At 41.3% G+C, this 21,062-nt stretch overlaps 1 protein-coding gene across 2 annotated transcripts in view; it reads right to left on the bottom strand.

Annotated features, from left to right (window-relative positions):
* The window catches only part of gse1b (Gse1 coiled-coil protein b), a 170,913-nt gene that overhangs the window by 123,898 nt on the left and 25,953 nt on the right, over positions 1–21,062 (bottom strand). For both annotated transcript variants that reach the window (XM_028434995.1, XM_028435005.1), the window contains exon 2: positions 18,994–19,132. In XM_028434995.1, the coding sequence (XP_028290796.1) occupies positions 18,994–19,132 (139 nt within the window). The remainder of the gene's footprint in view (positions 1–18,993; positions 19,133–21,062) is intronic.

Raw genomic sequence — 21,062 nt, 5'->3', positions numbered from 1 at the left:
ACAATTTAATCGGTAACGGTTGGAAATATTCTCAAAAAAGTACAAGTACCCATAAAAGCAGCTCAGTTACAGTAACGTGAGTACTTGTAATTCATTACTTTCACTTCTGGTAATAAAAGTATGCATGATTTGTGTTTATATCGCATCAGGTCGATATCGGTATCAGCCATTACTCAAGGCTTGGTTTGCATCAAGGCCCTTCAGTCAACACTATCATTAAAATAATACTATAAAAAAATATAAAATATATATAATAATACTATTTCATCTGTTGTTTACTAGATGTGTATATCTTTTTTGACCTGCAAAGAAAAATCATAGAATTATTAATTTATTCATTATTTTATTTTTGTTTTCATCTTCATACCTTCTCCCTCTTACAGTAATCAGCTGTCATTAGCTTCACGTTTTAAGATTCCACATCGGAAAACATACGCTACGTTTTGGAGTTAAAAGCAAATGCAATGACACAGAGGCTTACAGTCGCACAGGAACACTATTACTCACTGTTAGTGAGTATGTGTGTGTTTGTGTGTGTGAGTGAGGTGGTATTATCCATCACAGCTATCTGCATCATTTATCAAACACAAGGAGGCAGAAGAAAATAGCGGCTCATGGAAAACACAGGCACTCCAAACAAAATGGAGTAGAAAATAATAAGAAACCACAAGTCTTATTCTGCTGCACGATTTGATGCCCATACATAAAGCAGTGGAGACGCCAACTATTGCTCAAACTAGATGAGTATTGGGGATCCCATCACAATATCAGTGGGACACTATAGGAGACACTGGTCTGTTTAAACACAAGCCTGTTAGGCTCTAAATCCACTCTAGGATGCACAATAGATTGCAGAGCACTGGCACTGTTCTCACACTGCTTGGAGAGGATCATTCTAAGTAGCTTTGAGCCTCTGCATATGGATGATCAGAGGTACAATAATGAAATCAGCCACATCTGATATGTTTGCCAGGAATAATCCAATACAGTGACCCTTCAGTAACCCTTGGTGTACACGATAAGCCTCAGTCCATTCGATTAGAATGATAGCAGGGCGGCAGAGGGGGCGAGATTAAGAAGAAGTGTATGTCACACTCTAGAAGTGTATCGCCTCATAAATTGCTCTAAAGGTCACATTGTGAGTGTGTTTTTTTTTTTTTTTTTTGGAATCAATGCAACTAAAACCACTTTTTTCTGCCAAAACCAAATGTATTTGAGTATGAAGTAGTGTTGTTCATTGATTCTAGTCCAACTCTTGACATTTTAGTTACATTTAGCACATTTTGTTGTAAAAATGTAAGGGGCAGATTCACTAAAGGTTTAGGGGCATTAAAACGTGTGCAAACATCACTCCATGCGCTAATAAGGAGTACAAACTCCAGGGAATCAGGCCAGCACGTCTTCTGCACGCTCACAATCCATTTAGCGCGTTTCCCTCTGATGAAGATGTAAAGTAGGCGGATCTCATAAGGGGCGGGGAAAAAAATGGGAGGAGAAAATGCAAATAAAATAACGCAGTGGGTGCAATGCAATTCATCAAATCTGGAACTGTTTGCGGTGATTGTTTTAGCGCAGGAGAATAGTGCGAGAGGATGCTGTGCACGGAGATCCATAAATGTTGCTCCGGAGTCTAGAGGCACAGCTCCAGTGAGTTCCTGTGTCGTTCTCTCCATGTTTTCACTGTAAAACTCTCGTGTCGCGTTGATGGCAGAAGCGTCAGCCCAGGATCAGCTGAGCAGCATGAGTAATTATGTAGCGATGGCACTCTTTTCACAAATGAGAGTCCGCATGACTACTCAGCAACTCAGACCTGCTGGATGATGGACAGTAGATCATCTTCAAATGGTACTGACTGATTGACAGACTCTGTTGCTGTACATTAACTCAGATCAATGGCATCATCAGATCAATAAGAAACAATCTCTGGCTATATGGGCATTAATTAGACATATTTAGCTTACAAAAAGACTTTGGTAAAACTGACAAAGCGCATAGCTTGTTTTCCTGCACATATTGCTGTGCATAATGGAACCCAACATCCAGGATGCAAGAAATAAATTAAGTGCTTTTCAAAACCTTATTTCCTATTGGGCCGGACCCTCTGTTTATGCATAAAAATCATTGAGTAACTGTTCATGACGGCACACTACACACAGCAGGGGGTTGCACTTGTGTTTTTTTAGTTGTCTCGTTTGTCACAGCTGACGGTCACACATTCTCGTTTGGCAATTTTTTTGATTCTGGCAAAAACTAGAATGCTACAAGAACTTAAATTAAAGCCTAGAAAAAGGTATTATAAGTAGTGATTTTACTTTACCTTACAATTCTTTAATAATAAACACGCATCACCATCTTCAACCCCCGTACACCCATCGACACAGTCCCCTGACAATTGCTTCCCAGCAGGCTCCACTCAGCCTTTATTCATTTTTTATATATCACCTCAGCATGCAGCAATCGCTGCACTTAACCCATTATGGTAGGTAACGCTCCCCAGAACGGTCGCTCCCCCCCAGGATAAATTATTAACTTCCTTCACATCCCACCATTTATCACTGAGCCCTATCAAGCAGGACGGGAGCACCATCGCTCATATCCATGGCAACAAGGGCCCATTTGTGCAGCAGCCAAAAGCTGCTGATGAAGAGGGTGGCAATAGGGAAGAAGATGAAGCAAAAAGACACATAATACCTGCTTTTATCAAGCTCTCCATTGTTACCATCTTTCTTGATCATTCCTCCTTTTTATAATCACTCTGTGCCATTCCTTCTTTTGCTCTTCTCGCCTATTCCTGCAATCCAGCCTTCTCCTAAAGTCTGAGATGGCAGCCGTTTGGGTAATTAGATCAGAGCTCCTCTTTTGTCTCCATGGAGATGAATCATACAGTCAGGGTGACAGTCTGAGCTTTAGCGCTTCACAGTAACCTAATCAGTGCGTTTGAACCCCAGCCAGAGTGGCAGCGTAACCTAATAATACCAACATGAACCTGCAGTGACCTGCATCCCTGTGCACAGTGGGGCACACACACAGGGGTGACGAGAAGGTCTGGATTAACACATCAGGCCACATCCCATGGTTGTGCTTGTGTGCGTGTGTGTGTGTGCATGAGTGTGTGTGAAGCAGGGGAGGCGAAGGCCCTCACAGGTGTCCTAATTCATGTGCAATTGCAGCTCATGAATAACTAAACACAAAATGCAAATGTGCAGCTTTGATCATTTACATTCACGTCTAACAGCATTAATTAATCAAACAAACCTTTTCTTTATCCCCAGTGGAATGGAAAAAAAAAACACCAGGAGTCAGAGCAGAGACACGCCTGCACACGCACGCACACACACAAACAAGTAAACAATAAAGAAAAACTCTGTGCAGTAAAATGCTCCTAAAAAGAACCACCACTGGCATCCAAAGAAGCTGAACTATGTGTGCTATAGTAAAACTGCAACCATTGTCCAACCATGTGGTGAAGGTGACCCACTATTTCTTTACATGAGATTATTCTAATCTCCCACAGTGGATGGAACTCATAAGGGAATGTTGGCCTGATCTGTTGTGATTATCCTGTATCTTCACATCCCTTCTGCTAAAACGTACTGTACCTGTCAGAATCACAATCAGAACCAAAATCCCTTTCTTGTAATGAATATGCATATGCTTCCATACTATTAGTGGAGGAGTGTTGTCCTCGTGGTCAGAGGAGAAGGCTGGAGGACTGGAGCTGCTGTGTGGAATCCAGCAGTGAAAACATGGCCACAACTACCATGTGCCCCCGAGCAAGACCCTCAACCCCCTGAATTTACTCCCTAAAGTGGCAGCCCACTACACTTACACTACAGTTAATATTATTACCTTCGCCAAAAGGAGGATAATAATAATATTTCCACTGGCGTTCATTTATTTGTTTGTTTGTCTGTTAGCAGTGTTACGTCAAAAGTTCTTTAAGGATTCTGACAAAATTTTAGCCAAAGATAGACCTTAAACCACATGTGGTAAACTCAAGGCCCGGGGTCCAAATCCGTCCCTTTGGAGCTTCCAATTTGGCCCGCAGGAGGAAGTAAAAATGACAGAAAACATGAATCTTTATGTAAATGACACTCAGCAATATTTGCAGGTGCTCACAGTTTTTCCAGTGCTTATATGATTGCAGTCATATGATTGCAGTCAATTTTAATGGTAAACATTTGAAAAAACTACAAATTCTTACTTCTTTCCCTTAATTAAATAGAAATTGATCACAAAATCTAAGAAATTTAAAGTGAAGACCCTGTTGGGACTGATATCTATCACTTATTGCTTGGATATTGTTGGTTTCTTATATATTTTATGTATATATTTTATATATATTATTATATCTTATGTCAGAACTAACATTGAAACATACAGAAATAAGAGAAATATCTCTCAATCAGTTTGAACAACTAAAAAATGAATATCTTGGTTCATAATAGACTGATCTTTATGAATTTTGACTCCATTATGTCGGGTTGGCTTCTCAATAACCCCACTGAGTTTCATCACAATTTTTGTAAAAAATGGAGGCGCCCATACATTTGGAGTGTGTGAATGATCATGTTACAATGGGGATCACTGATCCACAATATCTGGCTATAGAGGATATTTGGTATTTGGATCAGGTTTGCACTCTTTGAGTGCTCTTATTATTAAGTATGCACAAATCCACAAGCTAAGCCTTGCCTCGTTGTAAAAAGGGAAAAATATTGCTGCAGCTAAATCATGTGGATGACAAAATTGCACATATACACGCAGAGACACACAGCTAGTGTGATTGATCCAGATTTCATGGTCTTTTTCATCTGCTCTCTCCCAGAGATGAACCTCATAAACAGCCACTCTTCAGCTGACCTCTTGTTCATAGCAACAGTATGAGGTACAAAGAACAAGCTCATAAAGACAGAGAGAGAGATCCGCCTCCTCCTTCTTTCTATCTGTCCGCATCCACGCCTCATTCTCAATTGTTTTCAAAAATTAGTGCGTCTCAGCTTTGCTCGCAAAAACTAACTTCTCTCCTTTTCCTTAATAAGGCTGTTTGTATGGAGCACACACTTGCATGAGGCCACGTCTCACACATAGAAGCAGACTCTAATGCACACACACAAACTTATAGAAGTCCCTGCTGGCAGCACTATCCTCTCGTCACACCCTTCTGTCATCAATTGCTCCTCAGTGACAATGAGCATTGCGCTTGAATTATGGGGGACATTAATATCACTGACATAAAGAAGAGGAGGAAAGGATGCACACCTCGGGCTTGTTTTAGAACAACTCGTAAAGCTAAATGATAGTTGAAGGGGATGGGAGACACAGGGGAAGGCGAGGAGAGCAGGACGAGGGAGGAAAAGCGAGTGGTGGTAGTAAATGTTATGGCAGGGGGCCATAAATATCTGAGATATAGATCTGTAGCATGTTTGTGATGTTGGCGAGCGAGGTATTTTGGAGTACTGACGGTTGTATAACAAGGTTAAAATGGACCCAGTAGTCTTAGCTGAGTGATCGCTGGCTGTATTTCTGTATTTATATGTGTGTTCACCGATTTACAATTGAGCTATTTCACAACGGTCTTTGCTGGAGTTTACGTTCATAGTCAGTGTTCAAAGAGTCTATCATTAAGCTGTAAATAGCTGTCCATCTTCGCTGACAATGCCAAACTGTCCATAAATCTCTCACCCTTGATGGTTTCAGTCATGTCACACATGAGAGCGTGTGTGTGTGTGTGTGTGTGTGTGTGACGACTCACATACTGTAATTAGATCCAATGCAGGAGGGGTTTAAGTGTGTGGTGCTGTGTGCAACTTCATATTTATGATGTAGTTAAAGAGGACACGGTGACATCGGTTAGGATTTGCAAAGAGCATTGTAAACTGAGTGTTAGCTGTTGGACACAGACAAACTATACTGATGTGTTTTGTTGAAACACTTCTGTATCTATCTATCTATCTATCTATCTATCTATCTATCTATCTATCTATCTAACTATCTATCTATCTATCTATCTATCTATCTATCTATCTATCTAAGAATCAGAATTACTTTATTTATCCCAGGAGGAAATGACTTGTGTCACAGAGGCTTCAGAAATATTACAAATGAAAATAAACACAAAAGAAAGAAAGAAAGAAAGAAAGAAAGAAAGAAAGAAAACATAATGAAGTAAAAAACTGTGAATTAAATGAGGATTAAATACAAGTGCACACATTGCAGTTGAAAAATAATAAGATAATAAGATAATACAGATATATAGAAAACTCAAAGTTAACAGGTTAAAGTGATTATCTATCTATCTATCTATCTATCTATCTATCTCAGAATCAGAAATACTTTATTTATCACAGGGGAAATGACTTGTGTCACAGAAGCTTCAGAAATATCACAAACAAAAAGAATAATCACAAAAGAAAGAAAACATACATAATTAAGTAAAATACTGTTAATTAAATAAGGATTAAATAATAATCATAATACAAATTGAATACAGATCAGGTTAAAAATCAGGTTAAAGTAATTATCTATCTATCTATCTATCTATCTATCTATCTATCTATCTATCTTCAAACACACATGTGTAAGAGAGCACAACCACTGCGATAGGGTATATTCAACCCCTCCTCCATGGCTCACGCATTGCACTGAAGCCCACCATCCCATCAACCTGGCGTTTTCCGCCCAGTGTTTCTGGACTTGTCCCAGAGGCTGTGCAATTACTACTGCAGAAGATCTATCACTGCCTGAATCCAAGTCACCAGCATCTCTCTCGCAAAAGCTTCAATATGATATGCAGATGAAAGGCAGCTACACAACGACGAGCAGAGGAGAGGCAGGGAGAACATGCAAAGGACAAAATGCTTTCTTCTGTGGTTGGGAGCCTCTCCTTTTTTCTCATTAGAGCAACTTATCTGAGCTCAGAGGATGAAAGGAGGACTGAAAGGCTGCATTTCTCTCTCCTTCAATTTGCTTCTCTTCCTCCTTTTCCTCCCACTGTGCACACGCCATCTAATTAATTACACCCTACCATTGCATTCCTAATACAACCCCTGACGGCTAATTACCAGCACGCCTCAATCATGACCCTACTTCATGGGCGCTGGGAGTGTTGCTGTGTGTATATGAGATAGTGAGTTGAAAAACAGAAACATTTTAAGAGGGACGGAAAGGGGCAGGATTTCAAATGAAATCAAACACACTCCGATAGCATAAATTGCTAAGAATTCTATAGGGAAGAAAATCAGACAAAGCCCCTTAATGTGAAGCTGTGTATCGTTTGTTCTTGGGTTGTTCTGTTTTAAAACCAAATCAAAATAACAAATGGAGTGATTATTTTGTTTTACTGACCTTAAACCAAAACAGAAATACATCAAAAACCAGACAAGCAGCATTTTTCTGTTTAAAAAAATATTGTTCTGTTTGTGTGATATTTGGATATTTACGGGGAAATTAAAGCTAGAACTGAAGTCCACTACACCTCGTTTCCCTCCTCAGGTCCTGAACCAGGTCTCCTCACACAATAGGACTGTTTAGGATTTATTTCAGCAGTTTTCTGCTCCTGCTCATGTTTTCATGCAGTCTGTGGATGTTTTAGCTCGCAAAAAGCTTGATATATTATGCAAATAAACAGGTGACTAACTATTGACTCTAAGGCTGGTGTGAGGAACAATAGATGTTAGAACTTCTACGATTTGACACTTTTGCAAAAACAATTACACAGCCATATTTGGAGGCAGTAAACATATGTATTTTGTACGAAATAATATTGCTATCTTCTAACGGCAGCCGTCAACACACAGAAGTTGATCACAAGAAACAAGGAGCACCAGTAGATTCATTACACCACATCTGGTTCCTTTAATCACAAATCATGTGGATGCTGTTCATAGCATCCATTTTTAAAAATTTTATTTTATGTATTTCTCCTTTTTCGTTAGGGAGTAAAAGTTTGCCCCCGTCTGTGGGTCCTCTCTGTGTGGTGAGAGAAGCTCTCGTAGTTTCCCTGAAACATCCAAATATCACACAAACGCAACAAGATTTACATTTGAAACAGAAAAATGCTGTTTGTCTGTTTATGTTTTTATATTTCTGCTTTGGTTTTAAGTCAGAAAAACAAAAAATATCCACACTGTTTATTTGTTATTTTGACTTGGTTTTAAAACTGAATAACCAAAGAAAACAAACGGTACACGAATTAATGTGATGGATGGATGCGTAAAAAAGTTATTTCCATTTCAAGCTGGACTTTAGTGCCAGACTGGAGCCACAGCTGTCAGTGTGGCATCCTATCAATGGGATATTACCTTGCTAATGTCAGAACCAATCACTGTTGAGTTTAGCCAGACCTCAGTGTTGCTGCAGTCCACTATAGGCCAGGGGCCTCGGTGCATACTGTCCTATGTTCACTCATTCTGATGCTATCAGAGAGATAATTTAAGCATGGCAAAGGTTAGAAGAATAAACAGGCTTAATATGTATCTGAGAGAGGACTGAATGCAGAGACAAAAGCTGAAAGAGAGCAACTGGAAGCCAGCCATAATGTGTTTAGTGTATGTGATTGCATTAGTCCCACGGTCATAATACTGTGTGAACACGCATTGGAGAGAGAAAGAGAGAGCGAGAACTCAAGCCCAGTGGAGCAATTATAACATTACCAGTGTTTGACCTTAACCAAAGAAATGTGTTTAAAAAGATTCGCTTTATGAAATGATTTGCAGTATAAGGATCATGATTTTGGCTCTTGAAGAAGTCAGTGAATGTTTGTATAATCATTAGGACGACTCAATACTTTTATTCAGAACTGCAACTTTGGCAACTAAAAAAATAAAATCAATCCATGCGAAGAAAACCAGGCACAAGGATCTAAGACTTCAGGCAGTTTTCTACAACCCACTTACACATAATCATTGAGTATTGGATTATAAATAGAAATCACGACCAAGAACTTGTTTCATTACCAACACTAACAGTATCCATTTTTATGACCTCACACTATGAGATTCATCACCAAACTTTCTAGGTGGAAGATACCATTGCCAACTTCTGTATAGGTAAGCAGCCCATTTTTGATAAGCAGTTTTTTTTTATATATATATATACTTTTTTTATTTTTAATATTCACAGACATTTGTGTTATGACTGCTGTATTACTAGACATTCTGAAAATCCTTAGTAATTGCTAACTCTAGCCATGATTGTTTAGGAATGCAGGCGTAACTGATAGCACATAAAGTTTAAAAGTAGATTTGAAATTTCTAATATATTGAATCTTTATACTGCGTTCACACCGGATACGTCACGAAATGTTCGTGCGACCAGATTACATACAAAATCAATGGATAGACGTGTCCCAGATGCAAAATATTTTCTGTGCGGCGGTGCGATCCGATCCGCACGTCAAGAGCGTTGGCTGTGCGAGTGCGCTACGGATTTTTCGTCAAATTCGCAAGAGTTGAAAATATTGAATTTCTGCGACTATTTCGCATGACGATTCTTTGTTGACGATGACGTCAGGGCATCAACACGAACACCGGTCTGTCCACCCATTCAACCATGGAGTAGAAGCTGTGTGTGACCACCTAGAGCTGTATGACACGGACTTTATAACCGGGACCGGACTAGGAAGGATTTGGCGTGGAGGTGGTAGTAGCAGGTAAAAGTTCTCTATGTAGTTTTCATCTTTGAAAGTCAGCACTGAGCTAGAAAAGCATTAGCTGCTAATCACACCGGCTTTTTTCACTGGTGGTTTATGTTTATGAGAGGAGAAAAAGGAGCGCAGATCCTTGCTTCAGCAGGCAGTGAAACTCACCGAGTTGGATGTGTCGCTGGTGGGCGGGGCTTCGCTTCAAACGCGTATATGAAGCGAATGGGGACATTTTTTGATCCTGCGAAACCTGCGGAACGTTTCGTGTAGCAGACGCGTCCGGTGTTGCAGAAGACGCAATCGATGTGAACGCAGCATTAGGCTTATCAGGTGAACTCGATGACACCAGTGTCTCAGTCTGACCTGCCATGCACATAGATAGTAACAGTTACTGAATAGTTACAGACAAAAAGATAAAAAAAAAAAAAAATCATATTTCAAAGTATACAAATGAATAAAAAAACCTGAATGTTTCAGAAGATGTTTATACATATTTTTACATTGACAATTGAATATAATCCTTTATAATTTATAATCATATTCGCTAACATGTCCAAGAGGAAAAGACTAGATGATCTTTCCATTAGAAAAAGAAATGTTTTATGATATTTTCATGTCATCTGAGCTGTAGTTATTTTGTAATTGTCTGTAAATTTCTCATAGAAATGATCAAATAAAAATAACCTTACCCTAAGCTGAACTTAGTTTACTTCCTGTAACAATGCAAACTGAAAATGTCAACTATAGATTACGGCGGGGGGAAAAAGGGGGGCAGAAAAAGCGAGAGTGACACTAAATGTACCCTTAATGGGCCAACAGCAGAGAGGAGAGGCCATGTTCACTGTCAGCCATTAACATGGTCAGGACTAAATTATTCACTGCACTCTGTCACCTCACACAAGACTGGGCTAACACACACTAAAGATGGCTGTGTGTGTGTGTGTGTGCATTACAAAGGCTGTTGAGAGTTTGCAAAGCAGGATTCCTTTAAAAAGGGCCCTCAGTACTGCCACCATGTGGCTGTAGCCAGAAAACATCAAGGCTTATAACTTGTATTGAAGAATCATACACACAAACATGTATGTTTATGATGTTCAAGAAATACGTTTAATCTGAGCTTTGTGGGTTTAGTGAGCACATGTAAATTAATGTAAGGCCTAATAGACATGAGTAGAGAACGGTTTTGTGTGGAGGAAGTTTATTTCCATGAAGCCTGCTGGTTTAAAATGGAACAGAAGAGGGTGGTTAGGAGGAGCAGCTGGGCAAACAATATCACCTCACCTGGAGTCATTTACATGGATTGCTTGTGTCTCTGTGTGTGTGTGTGTCCCTGTGTGTGTGGTTGTTATGCCTTTTGATGCTCTTCCTCGTCGTGTTCGTGAAAGTGCCGTTGGCAAGGAAACACGTGAGGGAGAGAGACACATGGGAGCACCGTTTTTTGGGTGAAAGCAGGAGAAAATGGGAGAGATGAAATGAGAGTGGCAATACGGTGGAGAGTATTGGAAGTGAGAGGTGGTGAGGGTCAAAGAGGTAGAGAGAGATGAAGGGAGGGAGATCAGAGGGGAAGCAGAGAGCATGCGACAGTGTGACCCATGCCTCCCACTGACAGGCTTTATTACAGTCCCTCCTGCAGAGAAACAGCAAAAGGCACTTTGTCTCCAGCAAGCCGTCTGACAGCGGAGGACGGTTTAAACAGAGGGAAGGTGAGCGGGATCGAAGGGAACAAAAATGTGGAAGGAGAGCAGGCGTAGGTGTTGACGGGGATGACGGGAATGGGGATGGGAGTGGTATGTGAATTAGAGGAAAGGATGATTGAAGTCAGTTAGAGGAAATGAGATCTGAAGAAAGGGAAAGGGAGACGGGAAACATGACAAGCACACAAAGGAAAAGAGAAGGGCAGGCCTTCAGCTGCAATAACTTTATTAATAGAGCATCGGCTGGACAAAACATCCTCACCTTCACTAATAATATCTTATCTATCTTTGAGGCTGTAGTATGCGGTGTCGCTGTATTACACTGTATGGTTTTCTTATCTCTCCATCTGTTGTAAATAAAACAAGGCACACACACAGGCACGCACGCACACCAACACACAGGCACAGGCACGCACAGCTTGTTGCCAGATCTGAGTGTGCAGGCAGTCAGCTTTAATCCTGCTCCTGGTGAATTCTCAGTTCAGAGGTCAGAGTCTGGAGGTTTCTCACTAAGTGGTCATCGTTTTTCTCAGCTACTGTGCTGAAACACGCCGGTAACCTGACCTCACTGAGTTGCATTGAGCTTTGCCTTCACTTGGTGTAGCCTCAGAGGCTAAACACAAGTGTTTCCATGTCTTACAGTGGAATATTTAGACCCAGTCAGTGTAAAGTGCAATGATGTGAACATTAGTGGTTACTAAATATTAAAACAGAATTTATTACAGAAGAAATGAATGACATAGGGAGGACGTGTGAAGGGAAGACATCAATGATGAAAACTGACAGTGTGGCATTGAAAAGGATGAACATCATTGACATTCAATATGATAGAAAAACACATTAGTAATGCCAGATATTCAGAAAAGAGGATATTTGCAGTTTTCTGGATCAGGACTTTTTGTAATTAACCATATAAGTTGTAGATAAAATGAGATGAGGTTTGTAATACTACATTGATTACAGTGATATTAAATCGCTATTATTTTTTTTCTAATTTGGAAAATTCTGGCAAGTTACCCTACAGAATTCTAGAAAATTAGTTGCAAAGAACTTCCACCAATTGCTTAACATTCTGGATTTTGTTTGAATTTTTTACTTCTGTTATGTTTTTTTCTGGTCCGGCTCCCTTAAAGCTGATATCCGGAGTTTCTGAGAAACGTCTCAATGTCCCGCCCTAAACAACCTCACTTCCTCCCACTGCCTCTCCCAATCTACCAGAAGCCACGCCTCTACTTTTCGGCACGTGCATCGCGGAACATAACAAGGCCACATCGGGTCACATTGATATAGGTCTATGGGTCAGGTAAGAGCCAAAATCATATTTACCTGTTTGCTGTTGTGACGCGCGGCCTTGTTTCTGTGCACTGTTCCACATTCACATTCACTTTGATTGACAGTCTCAAAAACAGGAATCAAAGCCTATTGGCTGGTCGCACTCGGCCATCGTTTCTATTTGAATAGGGGTCTATAGGACGAAGGAGGGACTTATATACATTAATGTATATGAATGACCACAGTAGACCATAGCAAAAGACTAGTTTGGTAATTTTTTCACATTTTAAAACAATCACACATAAACATAAATTTCTCAGACACTCCAGATGTCAGCTTTAAAGTCAAACTGGGTCGTATGTGGCCCTTGAACTAAAATGAGTTTGACACCCCTGCTTTAAAGGCTTGGAAGAAATCTCTATCCTCACTAATAACGATACAGTAGGATACAAATGTGGGATGGGTACCCCCATTTTTACGGTAGCCAGTCAGTTTCTACAAGTAGGAATTCTAACAAAGTGAAAAGAAACACGAACAAACGATACATACGTGATTAAAAATGTAAAGTAAAAAAGTAAAAGTAAGCATACAGACCATGACAATGATTAAATAACACAAGAATAAGGATTAAATATTAAATAAGGATTAAATACAAGTGCAAAGATAATACAAATGCATGAATACAATAAAAAATTTCAGTACAGTCTGCCGTCTACAAACTACACTGTACAATACATTACACTATAATATGTAACCAAGACATGACATTTTTTAAATTTTGCCAATGATGAGAAAAAACAAATGATGAGTGATTTTTTTTTTGCTTTTTAAAAACTGACTCAGTATCAGTATATTGATCCCGATCAACTCCAAAATTTCATTGAATCTTCCATGACGTGGGGTCTATCTCTGGTTAAAATTTTGAAAAAAAATTTGTTTTGTACTTTTGATCTAACAGAGAAACAAAAAAATTATAAAACACTGGTGAAAATAATAAAAAAAAAAAAATAATGTAAAATATAAAAATGCTTTGCCTTGTACCATATTTTACAAAACAAACAACAATCTGCAGCCCATCTTCATCAAGAGTCGACAATCGTATCCAAGTTTATGTCTGAGTAAATGATCAATAAAATCAATTTATGGCCCTCTAAATGCCAGATTCTATTCAAGTTTATCAAGATGTTAGACACATTCAGGGCCTTGCTATTACTTATTTGTTGGACTGTCTGAGTCACCTTTATGACATCATGCAATTTCAGATATAAGCATTTAATAATGTTCATATTTTATTGGTGAAAAAAATAAATAAAACCTCTGCCATGCACTTAACTTGGCTACAGCACAGATACTTTTATTAAAATTTAGGGAGAAAAAAAACACTTCAGCAATCATAATAACAGCAATATTCATATTTAAATATCATAGCCGTGGCTAATTTCCACATTTTCTCCCATGACATGTCATTTCCAGCCACACAACAACGTAAGCGAGTAAAATGTATTCATATTGTTGTTTTCAGAAAATAAAAACATAAAATGAAATCTAAAACAGAGTACAATAGAGACAAGAAAATAAAGTGGAAAACATGTTTTTCAACAAAAATTTAAATGAAATAAAAGTATGTCCCTTATAAAGACACAAAGGTTAAGATGGGCAACTCAGGTTTTATTTGTTGTAAACAGCAGCATAAGAATTAGCTGAGAATGACAGAAAAACATTAGGAGAAATGGTTCCAACATGTAATTATTTAGTAAAATTCATGCCATCTCTGAAAAGGAAATAATTAGGAGCGTAAAATGAAGAAAGATGCATCACTTCTTAAGTGGCGACAGCTCCCATCTATTAGCGCCGCAGCCTGCTGACGTATCTGCTGATGAGCTATGGCCAAGTAATGACGTGCTCTGCTAGCTGTGAATCTATATAGGTCTCCCTCTAAACTCTACTCTCCCTGACTCCCAGGCTGTGGATGGAAAACCACAGTCACTAAATCAAACCCATCCGGAGTGAGACGGGGAAAATAAAAGAGAGAGAGGGGAGTGCAGGGAATGAAGGGGGTTAAAAGCCTGTTCCTCAGCCTTTTAGAGAGAGGAATGTGTTGGAAAGGGTACAAATCACCCAGGAGTGACTGCACAAAAAGGTCAGTGTGAACAAGAGGAGAATCTTGACTCAAGCGGTAGACTTGCAAAAGCTGCAGTTACGCACACACAAACACAAATGCAAACAAAGTGAGTGATTGAGTCCGTGCATATGCCTCTGCCTACCCTACAAGTGGCTAATAACCATGGCTGAGAGCCAAACCCACTGTCTCCTGACTAATTCCTAATTGCCCGCCCGGACTGGCGCCACGCTGCAGAACACACTGTCTCAGAATCCATGTGATCCAAACATTACGGAAATACTTGGATACATGAAATAAAACTTCCACTCAGGCTATCCAGCTGATTTGACCCTAAATGCAGAACAATATTAAACAAACAAAATCACTCTCAGGCTCCATCTGCTCTGCTTCAGAGGAGTGTCAAACCTGTCATTTTCATTTGGAGTCCAGTGTCAAGCTTTTTACCTTCAGCTTCAATTCAATGCTTTTCGAAATGAAATCAGGGTGAGCTCTACATACAGCATTACCCTGCTCATTATCTAACTCTTGTTTTTCCTTTTTCACCACTGAGCATTACATCCACCTGCTGCTTGGGGCGTTTGCACGACATACAGAGAAAAGGGCATTTGCAGCCATGCAGGCTGATAATGAACTATCTGTCAATGTTGAAGCATTTCTGTCTCATGATCAGGGTGTGGGTCAATTACATTTTTCAGTTACAATTACATTTTCAAATACCCATGTTCAATTACATTTTAATTACGAGTACAGTGACCAGCATTTTTTTTTTCCAATTACAATTAAATTTCAATTGTTTTTTTATTCTCACAAAGTCAATTGCAATTACATTCTCAATTACAAATAATCACAATTACTGAGCCTGAAATAAATAACCCAATAAAAGTTAACCTTCCTATTGTGTTAGCTTTCTATTAGCATCTTATGATAACGGGTCCTAAATCAGCTGTAAAATACACTAAAAACAAATATCTATCATCTAATTTATTTCCTATCGATTGGTTACCTTGTTAGGCTTCTTAATCAATGAAAATATAGGTTTTAATAATTTTGGTGTCTTTTGGAGACTTTTTGGTCAGGATACCCCTAGATTCATTAATTTTTTTTTTTTTTTTTTTTTAAATGGGAAAATGTGGGAAAGCTTGATATGAAACATATTTCAATAATTTTTACCTACATACTGTAAGTGTAGAACTGTAACATTGCTCCAGAGTAAGCTTTTAATTATTATTGACAATTTTTATACAATTTTCATGGCAACAACGATTACAAAGTACATTAACATCTGAATTATGATTACGAGAGCAACCGATTTTTAAAATAACAATTACTGTTATAATTATGCCATATTTTTAATTAATTATCAATTGTGCAATTACAATTATAATTGAGGTTCTTAAAAACCATAAATGGGAATTTCTAACCTCATACAACCCAGAACCTGAAAAAGCCTTCATATAATTACTGAGTGCCAGAAACTGTACATCACGTCCTCCGTGTGCCCCAACAGACGCCTACATGTGCTGCAGGCTCCCATTCAGGGTAATTGTAATTGTATTGATCTGGCATGGAGCCAAGAGCACCCAACTGCAAAATGTGCCACGTCCAGCTGTGCTGCTGCAATCAAAACCCACTCAAATCTTATCCCATTACAATCAAACCATCAGTGTGTGGAACGCAGCAGCCACGATTCACATACGTACACGAAAACACACATCGCCTGTTTCTGAATGTGTTTCTACATTAAAGCTGATATCTGGAGTTTCTGAGAAATCTATGTTTATGTAGAGGCTTCAACTTCCTGTTTTTGAGACTGTGCACGGAAACAAGGCCGCGCGTCACAACAGCAAACAGGTAAATATGATTTAGGCTCTTACCTGACCCATTGACCTATATCAATGCGACCTGATGCAACCTTGTTATGTTCCGTGATGCGCGTGCAAAAAAGTAGAGGCGTGGCCTCTGGTAGATTGGGAGAGGCAGGGGGAGGAAGTGAAGCTGTTTAGGGTGGGACATCGAGACGTTTCTCAGAAACTCCAGATAGCAGTTTTAAGATGCAAAGCAGACCAGACTACAACATGGAATAATATGAAGAAGAACCAAATCCTGCAACACTTTAGCCAAAGAAACAATATTCACGTTCATAACGTTCTGCCTTTAATTAATTCTGATGTGCTCGCAAGTGTGTTGTTTTCAGCCTTACTGCTAAAAATACATATAGTGTATGTGTTCCCATGTTGCTATGCGTAAGTCTATAATGACCATCTTCATGGTACCATGATCGTTCTCACTTTAAAGACTTGTAAAACATTTCTATCCCCATTATGAATCCCTTTTTTTCTAAACATTGCAATGAAATGCGCAATCCGGACCAGATCTGGATTAAACTGGAGTAACTGAGGAACCAACCTGAGATAACTGAGTCATATTTCATAAAATTTGGTCAAATACGAATCGAGATATAATTTTTTTATTATCATTCGCCAATAATGGGATTTTTTTGTCATTTTAATGTAATCTTCCATGGAGTAAGGTCTATCTTTTTGTTCAAAATTACATAAAAACATAATCCTGCTAGGAGACAGATACACAAATAAATAAACCCCAATAAAATGACCTCCCTATCTTAAGGTAATAAAGAAAATTGGTAACTATTGAAGTATATTTCTCTTTGGACTTGTATTCCTGGAAGAAGGAAACTACACTTAAGTGTTTTGCATCATCTGTCTACATCTCCATAACCTCAGTGTGGCAGCTCCACTGGAGAATAGTTAAATCATTTATACCTTACAGTCTTGAGATCATGACTGACTCTGTACCTCTCTACAATCCTCACTGTGAACATCACAAGCACATCTTATGTCACTTCCCCAGCCTTAGAGGGAAAAATGGTCCGTGTCATGTTCGTGTGAGGTGCAGCGTAACACACATGACAGAGAGCCATTAAATAACCCATGAAAGCCCTGATCTCAGACCACACTGGACCGCAGGGAGAGACGTGGTGAGCCTTGGCCCATTTTGACATGACTTTTTAACCGAGTGCTTTTTTTTTTCTTCCATTGCCGTGCAGTATGTGAGCCAGGGAGGACCAACTGTTTGACTCGTTTCATACCATGTTCCAATGAACAGTGACACCTGCTATTAGCATGGCTGCTATTTGAGCCAACAAAGCCTCATTCCCAATAGTGTAGGATATTTTTAAAGCCACGTTTTGCATTGTTTTTGAATACTTTCAAGTGACTTAGTAAATGTAAAAAACATGGCTTTGTCTAAAATCTGATTTACTTTCCAGGATTCAAACTAATAAAAATAAATACATATGAGAGATGTAGTCAGTACTTAGTAGAGTTAAATACTGCTGATAAAGTTTTAGTATTAATCTAACCATCTTTAAATGTTTATTTTCGCTGAAACATTGTACAAATGTACAAAAGTGTTGCAGATCTGGTGTATTGTAAGTGGTATGTTATATTTTTTCTATGAAATTCAATGAAAATGAAACAATTGCATAAATTAGGAGAAATAAATATATAGTTTCAGAAAGTTTGGTGACCCCTGACCTAAATCCTGGCTTTTGTTTAACAAACTGCGAGAAAATCAGTATTACCTTATACTCACAATAGCTACATTTTTATTTTGCTTCTTATCAAAAACTGCGAAAGGGTTTAGATTGTGAAAACAATGTTTTCACAACATTTTGTGCATCGATATGAAGGTAAAAGCATGGGGTTGCACTGTTAGAAGAGGCAGGGCTGTAGGGTTGTGAAAGACTGTCTGTTTTCAGTTGGTCTCATTCACACCAGGGTTCTCAGTGCTTCCTGAGTTGCAACACAACAGGGTGAGGAAAACACTTCAGACAGGAAAAAGATAATATATCTGCGCCCTCAAGAGTCACACACTCGGAGGAGAGGTTTCATCTGCGCTGAACGCAGGAAGACATTTACATGTTGGGCGTATCTAAGCATTGTCAACATCAAAAAACCTAGAAATGCACTCGGAAAACGAGATGCTAGCAGTAGCGTGTGTGATAATTTATGTGCACTGGTCTGTTCATCTGTGGAGCCTTTCAGTGTCGGGAATTAAAATGCCACAAATTCCATTGTTTTTGTGCACAAAAGCAGAACACGCCATTATTATTATTTGGAGCAGAAAACAGAGCCTAGTAATGTTAAAAAAAAAAAAAAAACCTGTAATAATATGAATGTTATGAAGATGGAAAGTTTTGAAAGTACAAAAGAACAGCGAGGTAGGAGAACAATACTCACTGGTCAGCGTGCAGTCGCTTTTCTCTCCTTCTGAGGTGACAGAGCGACAGGGAGTCTTTTCACCTGCAGGATGTGAGGGCCCTGAACCAGGGGCCGTCTCTTTGCTGGCTCCTGCTGCAGCCTCACTCACAGTGTTGGCCTAAAAGATATATCAAATAATCAGAGGTGAAAGTAATGTATTACAAGTACTCACGTTACTGTAATTGAGATGCTTTTATGGGTACTTGTACATTTTCGAGTATATTTCTAAATCAGTAATTTTACTTAAGTACGTTAAGTACTTTTTTTTTCCGTTTCATGGTCTCTCCAACGCTTAGCCACTTTCTTAACTCATTGACTACCAAAGTTTTTTGGTTTATTAACGTTGACTGCCAATGTGTGGAACTAAGTAGACTATTGAGTGTCGCGATGGTGAGGGAAAACGATCAAAAAATGGGGCAAGCGGTGAAACTCGGCATGTCCGGGATGAGGAGGAAGTTGCGTGTGTGCAGACTGACGGGGGGAGAGACTTGGAGGACGGCAAAAAATACAGTAAGAAAACCATTCAACTATGGGGCCTCCCCGGGGGTCGTATTGGGCGGGTGTGCGGGGGCGCGGCGCGTGGTTCCTGGCCCGGTGGATCCGCGTTGGGATTGGCTGGTCTGCTGGCTGGGTGCACCGGGCGCCGTGGGCGCGATTCCGGGGCGGGGGTGCCCCGGGGGCGGATCCTTGGGCTACGTGTCCGGGGAGGTGCTCTCTGGCCATCTGCCCGGGGACCGGCCGCGGCTCGTGGCGGCGCTGCGCAGCCTTGGGCGGGGCGGGGCTGGTGGCCTTGGGCCCGCTGTTGTTTGGGGTGTGCTGGCGTCGGGGGGGTGTCTCGTGCCGGTGCGTGGGTCGTCGGGGATTGCCTCCGTGTGGGGGGGGGGGGCTCTATTGGCGCCGTTGGTGTGGGGGGGCGGTTCCGGGCTGGGGGTGCTTCGGTACTCTGGCTTGCCGGTCCGTGGCTGGCGGGATGGCCCTGCTTGGCGGTGGATGGCGTCCTCTCTCGTCGGGGGGGCCGGGCCGCCTCCCGGTGGAGAGTGTTGTATCGTGGCGCCGGGTGGGCCTGTGCTGGCCCTGGTGCGGGCATGGGCCTCCCCCCCCGCTCGGCCGCTCCCCTTGGTGGCGGGGTGGCGTTGCTCCGGGCCGGCGGGCGGCGGGGGTCGCCCCCTGGGGCGCCGGGGGATGTTGTTGGTGCCTGGCTGTGCCCGGGGGTGGGGGGTGTCGCCGTGCTCCGCGGGGCCGGCGCGGTCTGGGGGGTGCCGTGGGGGGGGGTCTCCGGCTGTGCTGTTCCGGGGCCCGCAGTGCCACTTGCCCGTCTGCGCCATCTACCCTCTCGCGTGGCCCGCCACGCGGACGGGCCCGGCTCACACTGGACAGGCCTCCTACATGTTCACTTCACCCCACTCCCAGCTGGTCTGGCTCACTCACAAAATGCACCACACACCAATACCCAACCCTTGGGGGGCTAGATGGTGGGGCTGGGGGTGGAGGGGGCCGCCACCTGTGTTACTATGTAGTGGCGTGGGGGCGGCCCTCCCACCTCTAGTTGCCCTACTAATCCCTCCAATTTTAATCGCATCTCAACATGTCACCCCCCGGAGGGTGTATCATCTTTTACACCCTCCGGCCTATTACACCACATACACATAAATCCACAGAGGCTGGAGGGGGAGCACCGCTCCCCTCCATCCCCCTTCTTTTAATTACACCCCATACATTCACCAAACACACACATTCACACAGGGGATCGGGAAGTGCCTCTCCATTGGGGAATGGAGAGGCACCATAACAGGGTGGTGGGTTGGTACACATATTTGGGCCTCTCCGGTGGGGGCCTGGCCCCTCTGTTGGTGGCTGGGCCACTGCATAGAGCAAAAGCACATCAAGATGGTGCGGTCGGGCGTGGCGGTGGGTCTCGGGGGGCTTTGCCGGGGTCTCTCCTTGCGGGGTCTTTCCGGGCTGTGTCGGCCGGGTGGGGCGCGGGGGTGCCTCTCCCCCTTGGGTGTGGCTTGGTGCTTGCTTTGTCTCCTGGTGGCCTTGGGGCGGGC

The sequence above is a fragment of the Gouania willdenowi genome, chromosome 3 (assembly GCF_900634775.1).
Source record: "Gouania willdenowi chromosome 3, fGouWil2.1, whole genome shotgun sequence".
NCBI lineage: Eukaryota > Metazoa > Chordata > Actinopteri > Blenniiformes > Gobiesocidae > Gouania > Gouania willdenowi.
The sequence above is the reverse complement of the archived record's forward strand: the minus strand, read 5'-3'. Positions and strand labels throughout refer to the sequence as shown.